This window comes from Protobothrops mucrosquamatus, unplaced genomic scaffold, assembly GCF_001527695.2.
Source record: "Protobothrops mucrosquamatus isolate PMUCROS unplaced genomic scaffold, P.Mucros_1.0 scaffold560, whole genome shotgun sequence".
Classification (NCBI taxonomy): domain Eukaryota; kingdom Metazoa; phylum Chordata; class Lepidosauria; order Squamata; family Viperidae; genus Protobothrops; species Protobothrops mucrosquamatus.
The window spans coordinates 172,223-189,632 of NW_015386863.1; the positions used below are offsets into that span (position 1 = coordinate 172,223).

At 37.7% G+C, this 17,410-nt stretch overlaps 1 protein-coding gene across 1 annotated transcript in view; it reads right to left on the minus strand.

Annotated features, from left to right (window-relative positions):
• Positions 1-2,269: 2,269 nt before the first annotated feature.
• The window catches only part of HEMK1 (HemK methyltransferase family member 1), a 44,503-nt gene continuing 29,362 nt past the window's right edge, over positions 2,270-17,410 (minus strand). The window contains exons 8-11 of the mRNA XM_015817182.2: positions 15,978-16,083; positions 14,253-14,348; positions 3,899-4,012; positions 2,270-2,893 (exon numbers count right to left, since the gene is read on the minus strand). Coding sequence (XP_015672668.2) covers positions 2,845-2,893; positions 3,899-4,012; positions 14,253-14,348; positions 15,978-16,083 — 365 coding nt within the window. The 3' untranslated portion in view covers positions 2,270-2,844. The remainder of the gene's footprint in view (positions 2,894-3,898; positions 4,013-14,252; positions 14,349-15,977; positions 16,084-17,410) is intronic.

Here is a 17,410-nt window from a genome sequence, read left to right on the forward strand (position 1 = left end):
GTCCTCGACTTAGAACAGTTCATTTAGTGACTGTCTGAAGTTACAACGTAACTGAAACAATGCAACCATTTTTCACACTTACGACCACTGCAGCATCACCATGGGCATGTGATCAAAATATGGATGCTTGGCAACTGGTTCATATTTATGACGGTCACAGTGTTCCAGGATGATGTGATCACCTTTTGGGACCTTCCGGCAAGTAAAGTCAATAGGAAAGCCAGATTCACTTAACAACCATGTTACTAAATTAAGCACCTTCAATGATTCACTTAACAACGATGGCAAGAAAGGTTGTAAAATGGGGCCAAATTCACTTAATGACTGTTTCACTCAGCAACAGAAATTTTGGGCTCAATTGTGGTCGTAAGTGGAGGACTATCTGTAGTCTGATATTTTTTAATCCTTCCTTCACCTAATTTTTTTTTTTTAAAATCCAGTCAATTAGTGCTTGTGGGTCTGTAACAAGGTAGGATTGCATTTATCACAAGTGCAAGTCCTCTGGCTTTGAATCAAGCATTTCAGGCAGTAGACTTAGCAGAAAATACAAAACTATTTTATGTAAGACCGTTTCAAGAGTAGTTAGAATCTACAAAAAGTTAATTCATATAATAATTCTACAAAGTCTTGGATTTAGTCTAAAAAAGCAACTTGCCTACTGCCCTTTCAATTCTATGGTTTAGATTGTTATTTTTCAACCTTGGCAACTTTAAGACAAGTGGACTTTAACTCCCATTCTGGGAGTTGAAGTCCACCTGTCTTAAAGTCGCCAAGATTGAAAAACACTGGTTAGATCAGTGGTTCTCAACCTTTTTAATGCCGCGACCCCAACCGGTCGTAAGTTGAGGACTAAACCGGTCGTAAGTCGAGGACTAAACCGGTCATAAGTCGAGGAATACCCAACCGGTCATAAGTCGAGGACTTTCCCTGCCCGGGAGCGCCACACATGCGTGGTTCCGCCCCCTGCGCCGGCCGAGGCGTAGCTGGCAAGCGGCAGAGACGGAGCAGGGCGACCACCAGCTGGCCCAGCCCAAGGGAGGTAAGGCACCCGCCGGAAAAGGGGAAAAAATGGCGGATAGCCTTGCTTGGCGACCCCCTTGAAATGGTCGATCGACCCCAAATGGGGTCGCGACCCATAGGTTGAGAACCGCTGGGTTAGATGAAATGAATGAGGATATCCAGTCTCTCACTTTGCCCTCTTTACTGCTAGATCAACCAATCTTTGACTTTCAAACAGGGAAGACTGTCGGGGTGAAACTGAACAGAAGCAGTTAGCAGGACAATATTTTGTTGAAGTCTTCCAATCCTAATTCTGGGGATAAAGAAGTATAATCCTCACATGGTCTCTTATTAAGAGTTTAGACCTCTGATTAGGCTGGAATTTCATTTGCACCCTTGGAGCAAAGTGCCTCTCTCTGAAGTCAGAAACCACAGCAACTTTCTAACTCTACTTAAGTTCCTCTTGATAATTACAGCCAGGTATCTACCACTAGAAGCACTGTGCCACCACCTGGCACCAAGCCCATGTTATTTCTAAGAAAACTGACACTGTTGAACAGCTATAGTATACTCATCTACTAGCAGCTGCAGGGCAAACAAAACCCAGCCTCTGCACATTTATTATTGAAAACCACTACCTACTTTCTTACCCTTGTTAATTCTACAAGGAACTGAAATCTGTGCCAACTTATACCAACAGCATAACAGCATGTTTTATGACACAATTTCTAAGTTTGGGAGAGCTTGTAGTTAAATGATAAAAGCTTTCCTGGTTAGAACCTCCCCTCAAGGGACATCGGATGGGTTTGGGAATGTCACACCACTTATAGGCTGCCATGTTAACATATTTTATGAAAGGCATCTGTAGTCTTTTGCCAAAAGTGTATTAGATGTTTTGGTACACACTGTAATGAAAAAGACAGGTTGCTCTTTATCAATGTACTTTGGCAAAGAATCCCACCATGTGCAAGAAGAAATGGCAATTCCATTTGTGTCCTTAAGAGAGGGTCAGCATTTGTGGTATCATTTTACAGATCACTGGCACAAGGTTGAGGAAATGAATGTTACCAGAAGGAAGAAAACAGAAGAACGCAGTACAGCGATACAGGCAGCATGTACCAGTGGAAAGTTATATTTGGATCCAGCTTCAAATTTGCAATGAACCTATTGGGCAAATTTTTTAAAAATGCAAACAGCTGAATACAACAGAGTGCTTTTTTCATTCCTAAAATAATGCACTGGAAAACAACAACAACATGCCATTTTACAATAGCATTTATCAAAAGGGAAATTAAGCAGCAAAATCCAATACTGATACATTATCAAGCATAGAGTACACTTTGAAGCTTCCCTCTGACATGTACTAATTATAGACACATACACACTTTGTTCAGAAAATTCAATTCCTGCTTCTCAGCACCTGAATTACAGATCAAAAACTCTAAATAGGCAAACACTTAAATAGCAATTAGGGGACAATGGAATGGAAAGGAAAAACAATCTCTTTCTAAGTTTCTCCTTATGATTTAAAAAAATGTTTCCGTATCTCATGTTTCTATAAAAGTATTTTATTCTGCATTTATAGTATTTTATTCTTACCTCCATTCTACACCCTTAGTTTGAGGAATGTAAAGTGATTATAAGATTAAAAAAATAGCAATTATACATTGGATATAAATGGTATATCTCATATAACAACGGGAATAACCACAAAATAACTTGAAAATTTGAAATAAATCATCCCCAGCAAAATGCGAGTTAGCAGATGTTATCAAGAGACATCTGGCTTCCTGAGAACATACCCCTTAGAAAGCACTGTAAACAATCCAGGGTTAGGAGACAGAACTAGTCATGATCTTCTTTCCTACGTTTTTGAATGTGCAGAAACCTTGGCCTGGATAAATGTAAGACAAATCACAACATTAAATCTTACTAAAAAGAGCATAGAAGTTTAAAAGGGAGCTTTATAGCACTTTAAAGACTAGCACATTTTACAGTATGAGCTTTCTTGGAATTTATTAGATGTTGAAAGTTTTATAATCCCTTAATAATATGTTAGAATGGTTTTAACCAAGAACTGTAGGTTACAAAGAGTTCATGGGATTGTTTGTATCAGGAGATAAAGATGTTAATTAATTTTTTCATGATATAAATAAATTTCCAAGTTGTTCTTAAGTTTCACAAGAGTCATTTTACTACTCCAGGTGTTCAATGAAAAGAATAAAGTACAATATTTGGCCCAGCGTCTGCATAATATACAAATAAAGTGAAACATGTTCAACAACATTTCTCTGTATTCTATGCAGAAAGCAACATCTCTCTTCAATGTTTCCTATGCTTCCATGGAACTGTTTGTTGCACAGCATTTATATACTCGGCTCAACTTTGGCTTCATAATATACAGGTAGTCTTTGACTTACGACCACAATTGAGTCCAAAATTTCTGTTGCTAAGCAAGACATTTGTTAAGTGAGTTTTGCTCCATTTTTGCGATCTTTCTTGCCACAGTTGCTAAGTGAATCACTGCAATTGTTAAATTAGTGACATGGTTGTGAAGGGACATGATCTGGCTTCCCCCTTGATTTTGCTTTTCGGAAGGCTGCAAAAGGTGATGCCATGACTTTGGGACACTGCAACTGTCATACATATGAATCAGTTGCCAAGCATGTGAATTTTGATCACCTGACCATGGGGATACTGCAATGGTCGTGTGAAAAATGGTCATCAATCACTTTTGCCAGTGCTGTTGTAACTTTGAACAGTCACTGAATGAACTGTTGTAAGTCGAGGTCTACCTGTATTGTGGGCTGCCAATAGAACTTGGTACAAGGGTTCTATGAGATGCTTGCTGCATAAAGAAACAAGAAAAATGAACATCTAGGAATCTTCCCCATCTTACTTTCCACAGAAGTCCTTGTGTGTAGCAGATACAAAAAGGTTCAAATCAGGATGACCGGACAGCCAATTTGTTACCATTTTGGGATGCCTGGGGTCAACCTCCAAATACACACTCCTGAAAGAAGAAAAAAACAACCATCTTTATTAAAACTTGCTTCAATGAAAAATACACAAATTAGCATGCTGTGAATCTGGTTCCAGTGGAGTTTTGTAAAGGCATACTGGGGTGGTTTTTGCAATGATTCAAAGACCCTAAACTTCCAATTTAACCATAGTTATGGCTTGCTTTTGGCAGCTTTTTGGTTTTATTATGAGTATGAGTTAAATGAAAAATTGGATAAATGCCGATGCAAGCATATGCCCCTTAGGTGGAAGTCTCTCCAATCAGACACTAGGTTATGAGAAAGAACTCTCCCAGTTCATCATGCAGTGGATCCTACATTCTTGTAGAGAAAAGTCCATTTAATGCAGTCTGTGAAATCCATTGTTATTAATCACTTTATCAGAGAAAAATAAATCCTATTTCTTTTATTATATAAACTGATGAATATTTATATGAATAGTACCGGTTTAAAGTTTGGTGAGGTCTGATGCTCTCAGGGGCAGCTTTCCCCAAGTGACTTCCCCATTTTTTTTTGTGCCAGCTCCTCCCTTCCATCAAAGCAATTCAACCATTTTTACTGTAACTCATTTCCTCATTTATAAAAATGTGACCATGATTATGTAGTCATATCACTGTACGTTAGTCAGTTTTTAGTTTTACTAGTTTTACTGTTTCTTTTATTTTATTGTTGCATATATCGATTTATTTTTGGATGGTAAGACACCAGAGATTTCCTTGGAGATCTTATTAACTCATTCTCTTTTATCTTTATATCATTTAGAATCATTTGCATCTTTTGTCTTTTTGTTCAGCATTTTGTTCTGCTGAATAATTGCCTTTGCACGAATGCTTTACTGCCATCCCATACTATTATTGAAATTATTCTAAAAAAAATAAGATCCCTTTTACATTTTTTTCACTATCAATTTACATTGTAGTAATATTTCATTTGATCTCCATCTATAGGTCCAACTTTCTTCTTGTATATTAAAATCACTAAATTATGGGCACAGAACATTTTTGGCAATATTTCAACTTTGTTAACATAAGGGGCCAAATTTGGAGAAAGATCTAAGTCTTTCTGAAAAATAAGTATATTTTTTAGAATCACCACTTTTATGTCTCCATATATTAATTAATTCAAGTTTATTCATCATTTTGAAGAATATTCTTGGTAGTTTATCTTGCATCATTTAAATTCCCTTTACTGATGATCTATTTTATTGTGGGCAGACTACTCCATCCCAGTCTCCCTCTAGGCACCAATTTACATATGACAGCTCTATTAATTTTCACTTAAGTCCATTGAAAAATGCAGATTTATTTTGGTTTGGAGCATAAATTTCCACTAAAAGGATCTTACTTTTATTTAAATGGTACAGTTCATTTAGTGACTGTTCAAAGTTACAATGGCACTGAAAAGGTGACTTATGACTATCTTCATTTAACAACCATGTTATTAACTTAATTGCCATGGTTCACTTAACAAATGTGACAAAAAAGGTTCTAAAATGGGGCAAAATTCATTTAACAAATGCCTGACTTAGCAATAGAAATTTTGGGCTCAATTGCGATCGTAAGTCGAGAACTACCTATACATTCTTATTTCTATTCAAAATTTTGTAGTCAAAAGTCTTGAAACATAAGCTGGGCAAAATCCTCTTAACTTTTTTCCTTATCAGATGCTACCAATATATTCTCAGGTGCTCCTGTCTCTTTTGAACATGGTTTGTACATCCGGCAAAGTTCTTGTTCCCATGTATTATTGAAGTATGGGTTGCAAAATCATGATCATTATTATACTAGCATAGGAGATAAATGAAAGTGCTTTATAGTTACAGTATCCTTTAGCACTGACTTTTCTAGTATTGGAATATAAATTCATCCTTGTAATTAGTTTTTTAAATAATTGCCTACAAATGGCTTACAAAAATTAACTGCATCAACTCTTCAGTTCAGCTGACATTTCATCAATTCCCACAACATTGTTGTTAGCAATATTTTCCTAGGAATAATTTAATTTTACTTTTCAGAAAGTCTGCTCTAATTCAGAGATCAACCCTTAGAATCAATGGTCTCTCCGAGCTGTGCATCTGTGTGGCCGCCAGCAACCATTGCACAGGAATCTGTCTCCTGCTCACTGAGATGATGCACCAGCAAAGGAAGGAGAGAGAGAAATAGAGAGAGGCCCAGAGAAAGAGGTAGGAAGAAGACAGGAAAGCTTTTTGTCCAGGCCTTGGGAACTAGGTGGAAGCATGCAGATCTTCTGTTGAACTCCAGGCAAAGAAGGGATTCAGCTGTAGCAGGAAGAGGGTTAAGTTCTCGCCCAAGACTTAGGCTGAAGCCAATGTTGCAATAGGTCAATAGTGTAAATTTGATCCCATGAAGATGACAAAGCGTATAGTTCAAAGATTGGTGCAAGACTATTGTAATATATTAAGACAACTGAAAAGTGGCAGGAAGTTTTAAGTTATCAGGGCTTCATGGCATAAATGTATTAGCTGAAACTAAGGAAAATTCTGAACGCCTGCCTGAGCAGATTCACTAAATATTTTCTTATATTGAAACTGGAGGTGTAGTACGCCAGAGATCCCCAATCTTTTGGGCACCAGGGACCAGTTCCGTGAGAAAGGTTTTTCCACGGACTGGAGAGTGCGTGGTTTTGTGTGCTGCCTGCATCCCATGGATGGGACCTTGCTTGTTTGTGCGGACCGGTTGTTGGCATGCTGCGGCCTGGTACTGGTCCATGGACCAGGGGGGTTGGGGAACCCTGTAGTATGCCTTCAAGTGCAGAAGTCAAAGTTTGTTATGATTTTGCTGGTGGAAAGCTGTGAAATCCATGGCAGACTGAGTACCTGAATAGACACTCAGTCAAAAAGCCCATCTTTTTGCACCCCAAGCAAATTATGAAGAATTCCAGAAGGCAGTGGAATAAATCACTTAGGAATGGAATCAAAACTAATAGGAAACAGCCTGAGTTGCAGCCTATGATGTAGTCCCATACAGACCATTCAACAAAAGTTAGATGGATGTTAAATCATTTTGCAATGAAAGAATGAATTAGAAATTACAAAACACTAGCTCAGTATTTCTCAAAGGAAGTTGAGGATGGAAATGATCTTGCATCCAAGTACTGTTTGACAATATTGCAGAATCCATAATGATGGTTTTTTTTTTTTTAACTGGAGTTACATTGTGCCACCTGAGGCTTTTTTAGCTTGCTAAAGCCAAGACAGGGAAGCTGAAAGCACAATATTTGGGATACTTTGTTCATTTCAACTCTGAAGTGATTATTTGTGCTGTTATGATAACCAAAATAAATAATGATAACATGCCACAGTATTGAACCATCTGGCAGACAGTTTCACAGATGGTAAAGTGGGTTGCATTTGAAATATTAATCTTGCAACAAGATAGTATTTTTGACAATGAAGAAACCCATTATTTGGTTTGTAGGTACTCAAAACATTCTCATAAAACAAATTTGTATGCTATAAGAAAGACTTATAAGTAGCAAAAATAAATATAATGAAAAAGACAACCTCCAATTTGTTATCAGCTTCATGTTAATAGCTATTAAACTGAAACCTGGCTTTAGCTTTTGCATTGATAAGATAAGATAACCTTTATTGTCATTTTTTTATTGTGGGCACAACGGCACACATCAAAAATGAAATTTAGTTGCCCGCTCTCAAAGTGAAACACATACATAACACACACCTAAAACATACTATATACAACATATGTATAGACCCACACCCCTACATATACATAACAAATAAATATTAAATACTGTCCATCTTGAATATATAATGGAAGGAGGAGGCTTGAGAGAAGTCTGAAATATAGCACACCGATTTATTTAGTAATCAAAAAAGAAATATGAACTTTGTATAATTTTGATATAATTGTATAATTAAACTTTGTATAATATAGATCACAATGTAAGTGATCAATTTTTGGATGCAAATTTTCTTATTTCCTGTACAACAAAACTTTAACTTACTTGTAAGAAATTATCTATTTCAGTTACTTTTTAACATTGTTTTAATGTGTGTGTATTGTAGACATAACATAGTGTAATTATTTTTTTCATTTGGACAAAAATATGTAACTTCTCATTTGATAAATAATTTTGAAATTTACATTTTATACATGTAAAGTATATTATGTGCTTGTTTTGAAAATACTTTAGCAGGGACAAGGGAATCACAAAATGCACAGTGATGATGATTTAATCATTTTGTATCCAAACTCATGCCTACACTTACTCACAGCATTTTGCAGTCCACAAAATAAACTGACAACAAAAGAACTAAAACAAAGTAAAAATTCTATTTTCCACCCCAAACACTGAATCAATCAGGCTCAGTTAAATTTACATATGGAAGTAGTTCACATCAGCAAGAAAAAGAAACATTTTCCTCTCTGTGTCACTGACGTCTCTATCTTGAAGATAGAGAAGATGAGAGAAAGAATTCATTTTTTTGAAAAAATTATGACCTTGAAAAATAATAGTTAATGACTCAGATTACAAATGAAAGTTCTCTCAATGAAACTGGTTCCTCTTTCCTTTAAACGGGTCTTCTAAGAGAGGGGGAAAGATCTTACTAGCTTTTACTCTCTTATGCTTTAGATTTAAACAGTGTTTCTCAACCTTAACAATTTTAAGGCATGGGGACTTCAACTCCCAGAATTCCACAGCCAGCAATACTGGCTGTGGAATTCTGGGAGTTGAAGTCCACATGCCTTAAAATTGTCAAGGTTGAGAAACACTGCTAGAAGAAGCACTGCATTTTCTCTTCAGTGGAAATTATCTGAAATTTTCAGGCTTATACCAAGCTTGACAAGAGTTTTATGTGTTAAGTTCTGTGTTGTATATATAAAGAATTCCATTATGTTCTTCTTTATATAGCATATACTAGAATACTATAATAAAGATATTGGACTGAAATATAGCAAGCATTTTGTTTGCTGGTTTGAACTGAATTTGACTTGTAAACAATGAAACCCCCGAGAATTTCTCATCTCCCAACCTGTTTTTATGCAGATCGCTAACAGCAGAGCAAGATTTTCTGGTAAACAGGTGTGTCCATAATGATAGGAAGCCAAAGCACAGGATGATACTGGGAGAAGCTGCCTTTATCTTCCCCAAAGGAGCTCTCGCAAATTGCTATAATTGTTTATGAACGTAGTCCAAGAACATGGAATACTCCCATCCAAATGGTTTATCCTCTTTTAATGTTTCATTTATAAATTCCATCTTTTCCACTATAATTTTCTTCAATTATATAACCCTTAAATCTCAAAGATCCACAAACATTCTTGGAAACAGCAGTTTCAGTCAATATTACTGGTAGCGAAGGGTTATGTGAGAAGAAAGTTTTTTATTCTTATAATTTCACATTTTTAAAATTGCCCAAATTCTCAATGACGCTGGGCAATGTACAAATTGAAAACCAAAGAAACAGAACAACAATAGTCAACAGAAAAGCAAGATAGTCACCCTGGTGGAACAGACATAAGAATCCCTCACAAAAAGAATCCACATTTTGTCCTAGCCTAAAGCCTGGGGGAAAAGCCTGTTTTCTGGGTCCCATCAGATGACATCGTTTAATGAACAGGACCCAGAGCATGCTGACTCCATTTAAACTTATACGATGGACAGAAAAAAAGGGATGGTCCCTCAAATAACTAACCTGATGCCATACAGAGCTTTGTAGATGATAACTAGACTTTACATTACACTCATATGTATATCAGTAACCAGTGTAGGTTGCACATTGTGTTGGTGATAATTTTCACTTTGTGTAACTTGCACAGAATAATACTTCTGAGAACAAAGACAATGAATGTAATTTAATAGTTCGTCTAAGATATATGGTAATGCACGCTTGTGAATAAGAATGGAAAGCAGAGGAATAATGACCCGTATATATGCATGTATGCACATATATATGTATGTTTGTATTTATAATACACCTTCCTCTTCCTATTTTCCCCACAACAAAAACCCTGGCTAAGGTGGGACTTCAACTCATGATCTGTTGCTTTCTAGTCTGAAACTGGCTCTCATATATGACTCTACATGTTTTTTCCCTCTCCTTTCCTACTCAAAAGGTGATGGGGAAGGGCACAGAATTCTACCCAGAATTTTTTTTAAAAAAAGTTTCATTCTCTATCTCTCTTCTTTCTGATTTGCAGATTACTAAACAGGAAGACAAAACCAAGACAAGTCAAACTTCTTGGACACGTGGGAACTTTTTCAATTTTGGAAATGTGATAGAAAACCTTCCCATTCCAACACTCCACAGAAGCATGTCACAGGCATCCTCGTAAGTGGATGTCATATCTCACCCATTCAAAAAACGATTGCCATGGTGATCAACAACAATCACAGAATAATCATTTATGAAAAAGTATTGATGTAATATTCCTCAGTCTTGGAGTTTGAAGGTTCTGCACAGTGTCTTAGCTGTTCCCAGCACTGCACTCTTCTTATTTATTTATTTATTTATTAAATTTATATACCGCCCTATCTCCCTTGCGGGATTCAGGGCGGTGAACAGGCGATACTAAAAACCACAATAATAAATAAATAGTTTGTTTTAAAATCGAATTAAATAACAGGCCTGTTCTAAAAACACACCCGTAACCCCCCCCCCTGAAACATAATCAAACTACGCCAGGCCGGCCGCACGGAATAGATGGGCCTTCAGGGCTCGGCGAAAAAGGCGCAGGTCCGCAACTGTACGTAGGTCGGGGGGTAGGTCATTCCAGAGGGCAGGAGGTGCCACAGAGAAGGCTCTCCCCCTTGGGGTCGCCAGCCGGCATTGTCTGGCCGACGGCACTCTAAGGAGGCCCTCTCTGTGGGAGCGGACTGGTCGAAGGGAGGTGTTTGGTAGGAGGCGGTCTTGCAAATCTCTCTTCTGCAGAGAGAGATCTGATGTTGTTCCTGGGATCTATTGGAGCCACTCTCCCAGCTTAAGAGTTACAGCCCCAGCTGCTCCTACCAACACTGGGACCACTTTGGCCTTTACTTTTCACATCCTCTCTAGCTCCTGGTACGTTTCCAGCTTCTCATACTCTTTCCAGATGTTGCTGTCATTTGGCACTGCTATATCTAGCACCACCATTGTCTTCTGGTCCTTGTCTATTAACACGATGTCTGGTTGATTGGCTAGTCACTTCTTGCCATTTTACACCCTGCCACTAATGTGTTGGAGAGTCTTTGAGGCCTTTCTGCTGTTTGCCCTCTGGGTCCTGTCTGGTATGGTAGACCCCTGCTTCTATGGATCTGGTGCTTAATGTCAGGTGTAGGAAATCAGAAGCCAGATTAGAGTTCAAAAGCACTACAAGTTTATTTCATGCTACATTCACTAGAATCCGATTGAGGCAAATTGGTGCCAGCTAAGAGTCAACAGGCTTCATGGGGGGGCTGGACTTAGGTTTTTTATGGGACGTAGCAACTCCAAAATGATGTGGTGTTTGACCCCACCCCCAAGCTCAGCCTGGTCATTTTTACACTTAGTGCCTGTTCTTCTACTGCTATGATCAGTATCTAAGTGCTGTCTTTTAGTCCAGACCTTTCCAGCCACGGGTAGAATTTCCCAATGTCTGCCACCTCAGCCATCTGACAATGGTATACCTCACCCAGGATCTTATTTTGCAATGGCACTTTGATCTTTTCCATGTCTGCAGGCATTCTTTTAGCAGCTCATCTTTAGCTGCCATTTTATTGATGCACACCTGCTTGCTCTGTATTTCGTCCAGGACAAAGGGTTTAACACTAACAGACTCTGTCTGCTCTCTTTCCGGTTGGTGTACAGTCTCTGAGTTTGGACATGAGGTAAAATCTCTGTACATTGTGAAGAGCTCTCTTCTAGCATCTAGTCATATTTCTCCAGTCCAAATGACATCCTGATGTTCTCACTGTATATCCATATTGGGTAAATCAGTGAATGAATGTCTTGTTCACTCTTAGCATAGAATTTGATGTCATTCATATAGAGGAGATGGCTGATGGTAGTTCTACTCTTTAACTTGTATCCATATCCGATCCTTAAATATCTAAAACTACAAACCATCTTAAAAATAAAATAAAATTTAGGTGGGGCAGGAAATCCAAGTTGCTAAATGCTGCTAAACATGCTGGTATCCATAAGCACCTTGCATTCTAAGATTTGAGTACACGAGCAAGAATAGGATTTTCTCTATTTCTTCTCTCTCTAAAATTGGGAAACAATTGGAAGAAAAAAGCAGAAGTTGCTCTCTGATGAGCACACTTCTGTGCCACTCTGCATAGATGATTTTGGCTGCAAAGTACAAGACAGAAAATGTCATTTTCATTTCTTTGATGATGCTATCTGTTCAATTGTGTCGGATTCTTCGCAATTCTATGGATGAGCGCTCTCTATTTTTTCTGATTTGAAAGGCTTCTTTCAGTTGTTTTATGTTCTGGCTGGTGTCGGCTTTTATACCGTCTAGCCACTGTGATTATTTGGCAGCTTCGTTTTCTTTTATCATAGAACATTCTGAACATAATGCCTTTTCCAGAGAGTTTGAGCACATAACAGGGTGGAATTTTGTAATTTTGCCTTCCAGTGATATGTCTGATTTTATATGCTTCAGTACTTGCTTGCTTGTCACCTTTGTTGTCCAATGAATTTGCAGAAACCCTCTCTAACATCATTGCTTGAACAAGTTGATTTTCCTCTGTCCAGTTCCTCTGTCCAGTAGACCATTCCATGGTCCAGTAGACCATTCCATGGTCCAAATTCATAACTGTAAATAAATATGGGAAACACAATAATGCAGACTAATCAGGATTTAGTTGCAAAGCCAATGTCCTTGCTTTTCTATACTCTATGCTCACAATTGCTGTGTGATCCAGTGCAATTGACGGTTTATTTTTGGACTGCATTCACTGCTTTTAATCAATCTACGTTCCTAGAAAAAGAGGATTCTTACAGGCATTCAATCTCTTTGCCATCAATTGTTATTTTGACATTTTCATTCCTGGCAGTGATTATAAGGTTGGGATTTTTTTTTATGTTCAGGAAGAGGCCACATTTCTCACTTTTTTTCTTTAATCCTTTTGAACCAATGTTTTAGGCCTTTTTTTTGTTTTCCAAGAGGAGAGTTGTGTCATCAGCATACTGAAGATTGTTGATGTTCCTTTCCCCAATCTTTATTCTGATTTTTGATTCTTCAAGTTCCAGCTTCCTCATGATCACTTCAGCATATAGGTTGAATAAAAAAGGGGGGAAGAATGCAACCTTGCTGCACTCCTTTCTCTATTTTGAACCAATCAGTGTCTCCACATGCACAGTGGCTTTGTAGGGAGCAACTGCACCAACTTAACCAGATGTGTCGACATTCCCAGGTCTTCTAGAGCTCTCCGTGGCTTTTCATGATAGACACACTCAAAAGCTTTCTTGTAAAAGCAGATGTAGGTGTTTTGGGGTTTTTTTGGATATTTTTCTGTGATTCAGTGCAGATTTGCTACCATGTACCAGTACTGTGACTCCTTCTGAAGGCAATTTGAACACCTGGTAATTTCCTTTAAATGGTCAGCACCAAATATTGTTGTCTGAGAATCTTGACAGCGTGACGGATGAGGGCAATTGTGCAGTAATTGAAGCAATTCTTAAGAGTCACCCTTTTTCACAACAGAACGAACAATGATATTTCCAAACCTGTAGCTATGTATTTATTTCTCAGATTTTCTGTCACATGACTGTGGGTAGTACAGGCCTTGGCAATTCTGCAGGGATGATATCAACAGCTGGGACCTTGTTGTTTGGCAATTGACTCATTGCCCACATCTTACGGAAGGATGGCTGGTTCTATTTCTGTTTTCCTTTCCTCAGCCTTGAGGAGGCTGGGCCTCTTCGTTGCTCTTCTGTATATTCTTGGCACCGGTTCTTGATACCTTGTGGATCAGATAGTTCTGTCCCTCGCTTGTTTTTGATGATGCTTTTATGAGCAGTAAATGATGTTTGTAATTTTTTGAGTTGCACAAATGCATTCCTGGGTTGGCCCTTCATGCAGCCCTCTTTTTATCTGCTTGCAATGCTAGTCCCGGTAAACTTTGTTGCCTTTCTTGGCTGCTCTTTGGAAATGTGCTGTCAATCTCCTTGCTTCCTCCTGTTTGCCTGCTGTTTTGGTTGGGTTTTTTCCCCCCCCACCGGTTCCTTAGTCCCTTAAAACAGAACTTATTTCAAAAGAAGCAGTCAGTATCAGAACTTACCCACAATTCTTGAGAATGTAAGAGGCCATTTTCAGAATCTCTTTGATTATGCTCATCCCATCCGTTCCTCCTTCCAGGGCACTGAGATCCTCAAACCTATAAACCAAAGACACATCTAAAAACCAGGCCATATCCTGGCTTTCCAGACAACATACTACTTCCAAGGGCAAAGCATACTACTTCCAAGGGCAAAGGCAAACATGTCATTAGATTTGGTCATTAGGAACGAGAATGGAAATTCCTGGTACTGAATTTTTACTGGAAAACCTAGGGGCTTTCCAGTTGATTATTTTGGAGATGATAATCATTTACTGTGTTACTGAGACCACTGAGACCACAGAAAAAAATTACAGCAATACCAGCTTTCAATTTTAACTAAACGAATGTGCCTAATTTATCCTTACTATTTTATATGGAAATGCTATAGGGGAGAGGTTCCCCCCCCGCCTGTGGCCCACTACTGGGCCATGGCCCATTCGTAGCCAGGCTGTGGAAGTGGTGGGTGAGCGTACGCAAAGCCCCATTTGTGCGAACGGCAGGTGTGCCTGCCTGCCACTCATGCAAATGGAGCTGTGCATGCTTGCCTGCCCACTTGTGTGGAGCCATCCCCTCTCCCTCCCCCACCAGTCTGCAAAGCCAGAAAGGTTGGGCACTTCCTATTAGGCAAACTAGGCATGATAAAAAAAAGGTCCATTAATTTAAATACCTATCTTTGAATCACGCTGAAGATAGTGTTGGTTTGATTTTTTCCAGTAAAAGAGATGAACAAGTCATAAATGGAGGACCTGATCATGCTTCTCTCCAAACTGAGCACTTTGCTCTAGGCATGAGACTAAATAAGAACTAAATAAGACTAAATAAGGCCTCATGGGGACTGACTAAGGAGAGATAAACTGAAATCTATTATTTGTCTAATATTACAACGAGAGAATTATAAAGTCCTTTGATGAATTATTTACGGTGTCAATAACAGCAGATCCTTTAGCCAAAAAGAACTCAAAATCCTAGAATGCTTTGTTTAACCTAATAGTTAACTGAAAGGTTAACTGAAATATTTCTAGTTTCCTAGAGTCTGAAACAGACTTTTTTTCAGTCCTAAATCTCCATGTTAATAGATTTTGAAAAGAACCAAAAGGACAGCAAAGGACACTCATAAAAGAAATCTCACTTCATTTTTCAATTGCTAATAGCAGACATAAGCTGTCTGGATTATGATATCAAAGGAAGGGTTTTTTTTTTTTTTAGAAAAACTTTCTATGCAATTTTCTCCTTACAAATTCTCTTTGCCATGGTATTAAAAAATCCAATTATCTATATGGAATCTAAAATCAGGAGGCGTCTGCTAGCACTTTTTCAGATTAACCAAATTTATTAAAAAGCATAAGCTTTTGTTGAGACTTTCTGAGATGAAAATAAATGTGTTCGCCTGAAAAAGCGCTTTAGAGTCCTTCTGATTTTTTTTGGCTAAAATCGACTAATACAACTTTCTTTCTACAATGTCTATTCTTCCTCCCGTGCAGAAAATAACATTGTCAGAGGAAGGGAAAACATAGCTGAATTCAGACTGGGGGGGGGGGGGGAGATTGCAGTTGCCATTATATCCTTAAAAATTGTAAGAGACTGTATTAATGCCAGGGCTTTCAACATCACAGTCTTTGGCTTTAAAAGTTGCAGCAAAGGGAAAAACAAAACACAATGTGGAAAATAAAGAAAAGATGAATCTACCAGAGAATTTCTGCCGCCAAGCCACTCATATCTTCATGAAAAATGTAAGGTGGATTACTGATGATAGTATCTGCCAAACCCCAAGGCTGTAGGCATTCCCAAGAACCTGCAATGAAGAAAGCATGAAAACACTTTTTAGACATTCAAAGTAATAGGCAAGCATTTATTCTTTTATTTTAAAACTTCACAGGTGCCCATGAAAAAGAGCTTTTAACATTCTTTTGAATTTTAAGCAATTTGATTCTAAGCATAATCCTAGGTAGAGTCTATTTCAAGAACTGGAATCCAATAAGAAAAAAAAAATTGTGACAGGATTATTTTCATTTTCTTATTGAAAAGAAATACGTATCCAAAAGAAAATTGGAAAATATAATGGAACAGCTGTAGTTGGTTGAATTGAAAAGAGAATATATGTAAAGTATGTTAATTTTACAAATCATAACAATAAAGATTACAATGTATGGGTGAATTTCCATATAAGCCGCACAAATTATTTGATAATCCATTCCTCTGGATTCAGTCCTTAAAACGATGAAGTAGCCATAGCTCCATCAATACTTGGGAAAAACTTTTGCTTCAGGAGGGTCTTCAAGTGAAATTGAATGCATTCAAACATAGATTAGACTTTAATCAGCAGAATTAGACTTGATAGCCTACATCGCTCCCTCCATTTCCACTGATAGCCCTCTGTTATCCACTTAGAAGAAGGAGATGGGTGGCTAAGAAGTATGAAATATAAAAAGAACAATACCTTTGATTTACACACATATCTCACTTATCACCTTATGATTAATTTTAACAGGGGTCTCAATCATAGTAAGTTAACATTTTTGATTGCACAATAACTCATTGCACAGATCTCCATAGCACTGAATTCTATGTTATTCTCCATAGCACTGGTTTTATGATATCTATAACAATAAGAAGCTGTAGAAAATCATTTACAAGGAGAACATGAAACATTTAACATTTAAAATGTTCATAAAGCCTAAAGCCACTAGGCATCCAAAAGATAACGCTAGGTAAAAAGGGAATGGGGATTTCCAGAAATTAAGGGTGGATTGAAAAGGCCCTCTGTTATCCATTTAGAAGAAGGAGATGGGTGGCTAAGAAGTATGAAATATAAGAAAGAAAGAAAGAAAGAAAGAAAGAAAGAAAGAAAGAAAGAAAGAAAGAAAGAGAAAGAAAGAAGAGGAATTTGTTAATGCACATGTAGGTTGATGTGGAAGATGATATTAATAATAATAATAATAATAATTTAATTTATATACCGCCCTTCTCCCGTAGGACTCAGGGCGGTGCACAGCATATTAAAACAGATACAAACAAAATACATCAAAAAACAAAAAAACCCCATAAAACCAAATTAAAAGCCAAATATTGGAAGCTGTGTGTCAATTAAAATTTTCTTAAAATCATCCCTACCTAAAATC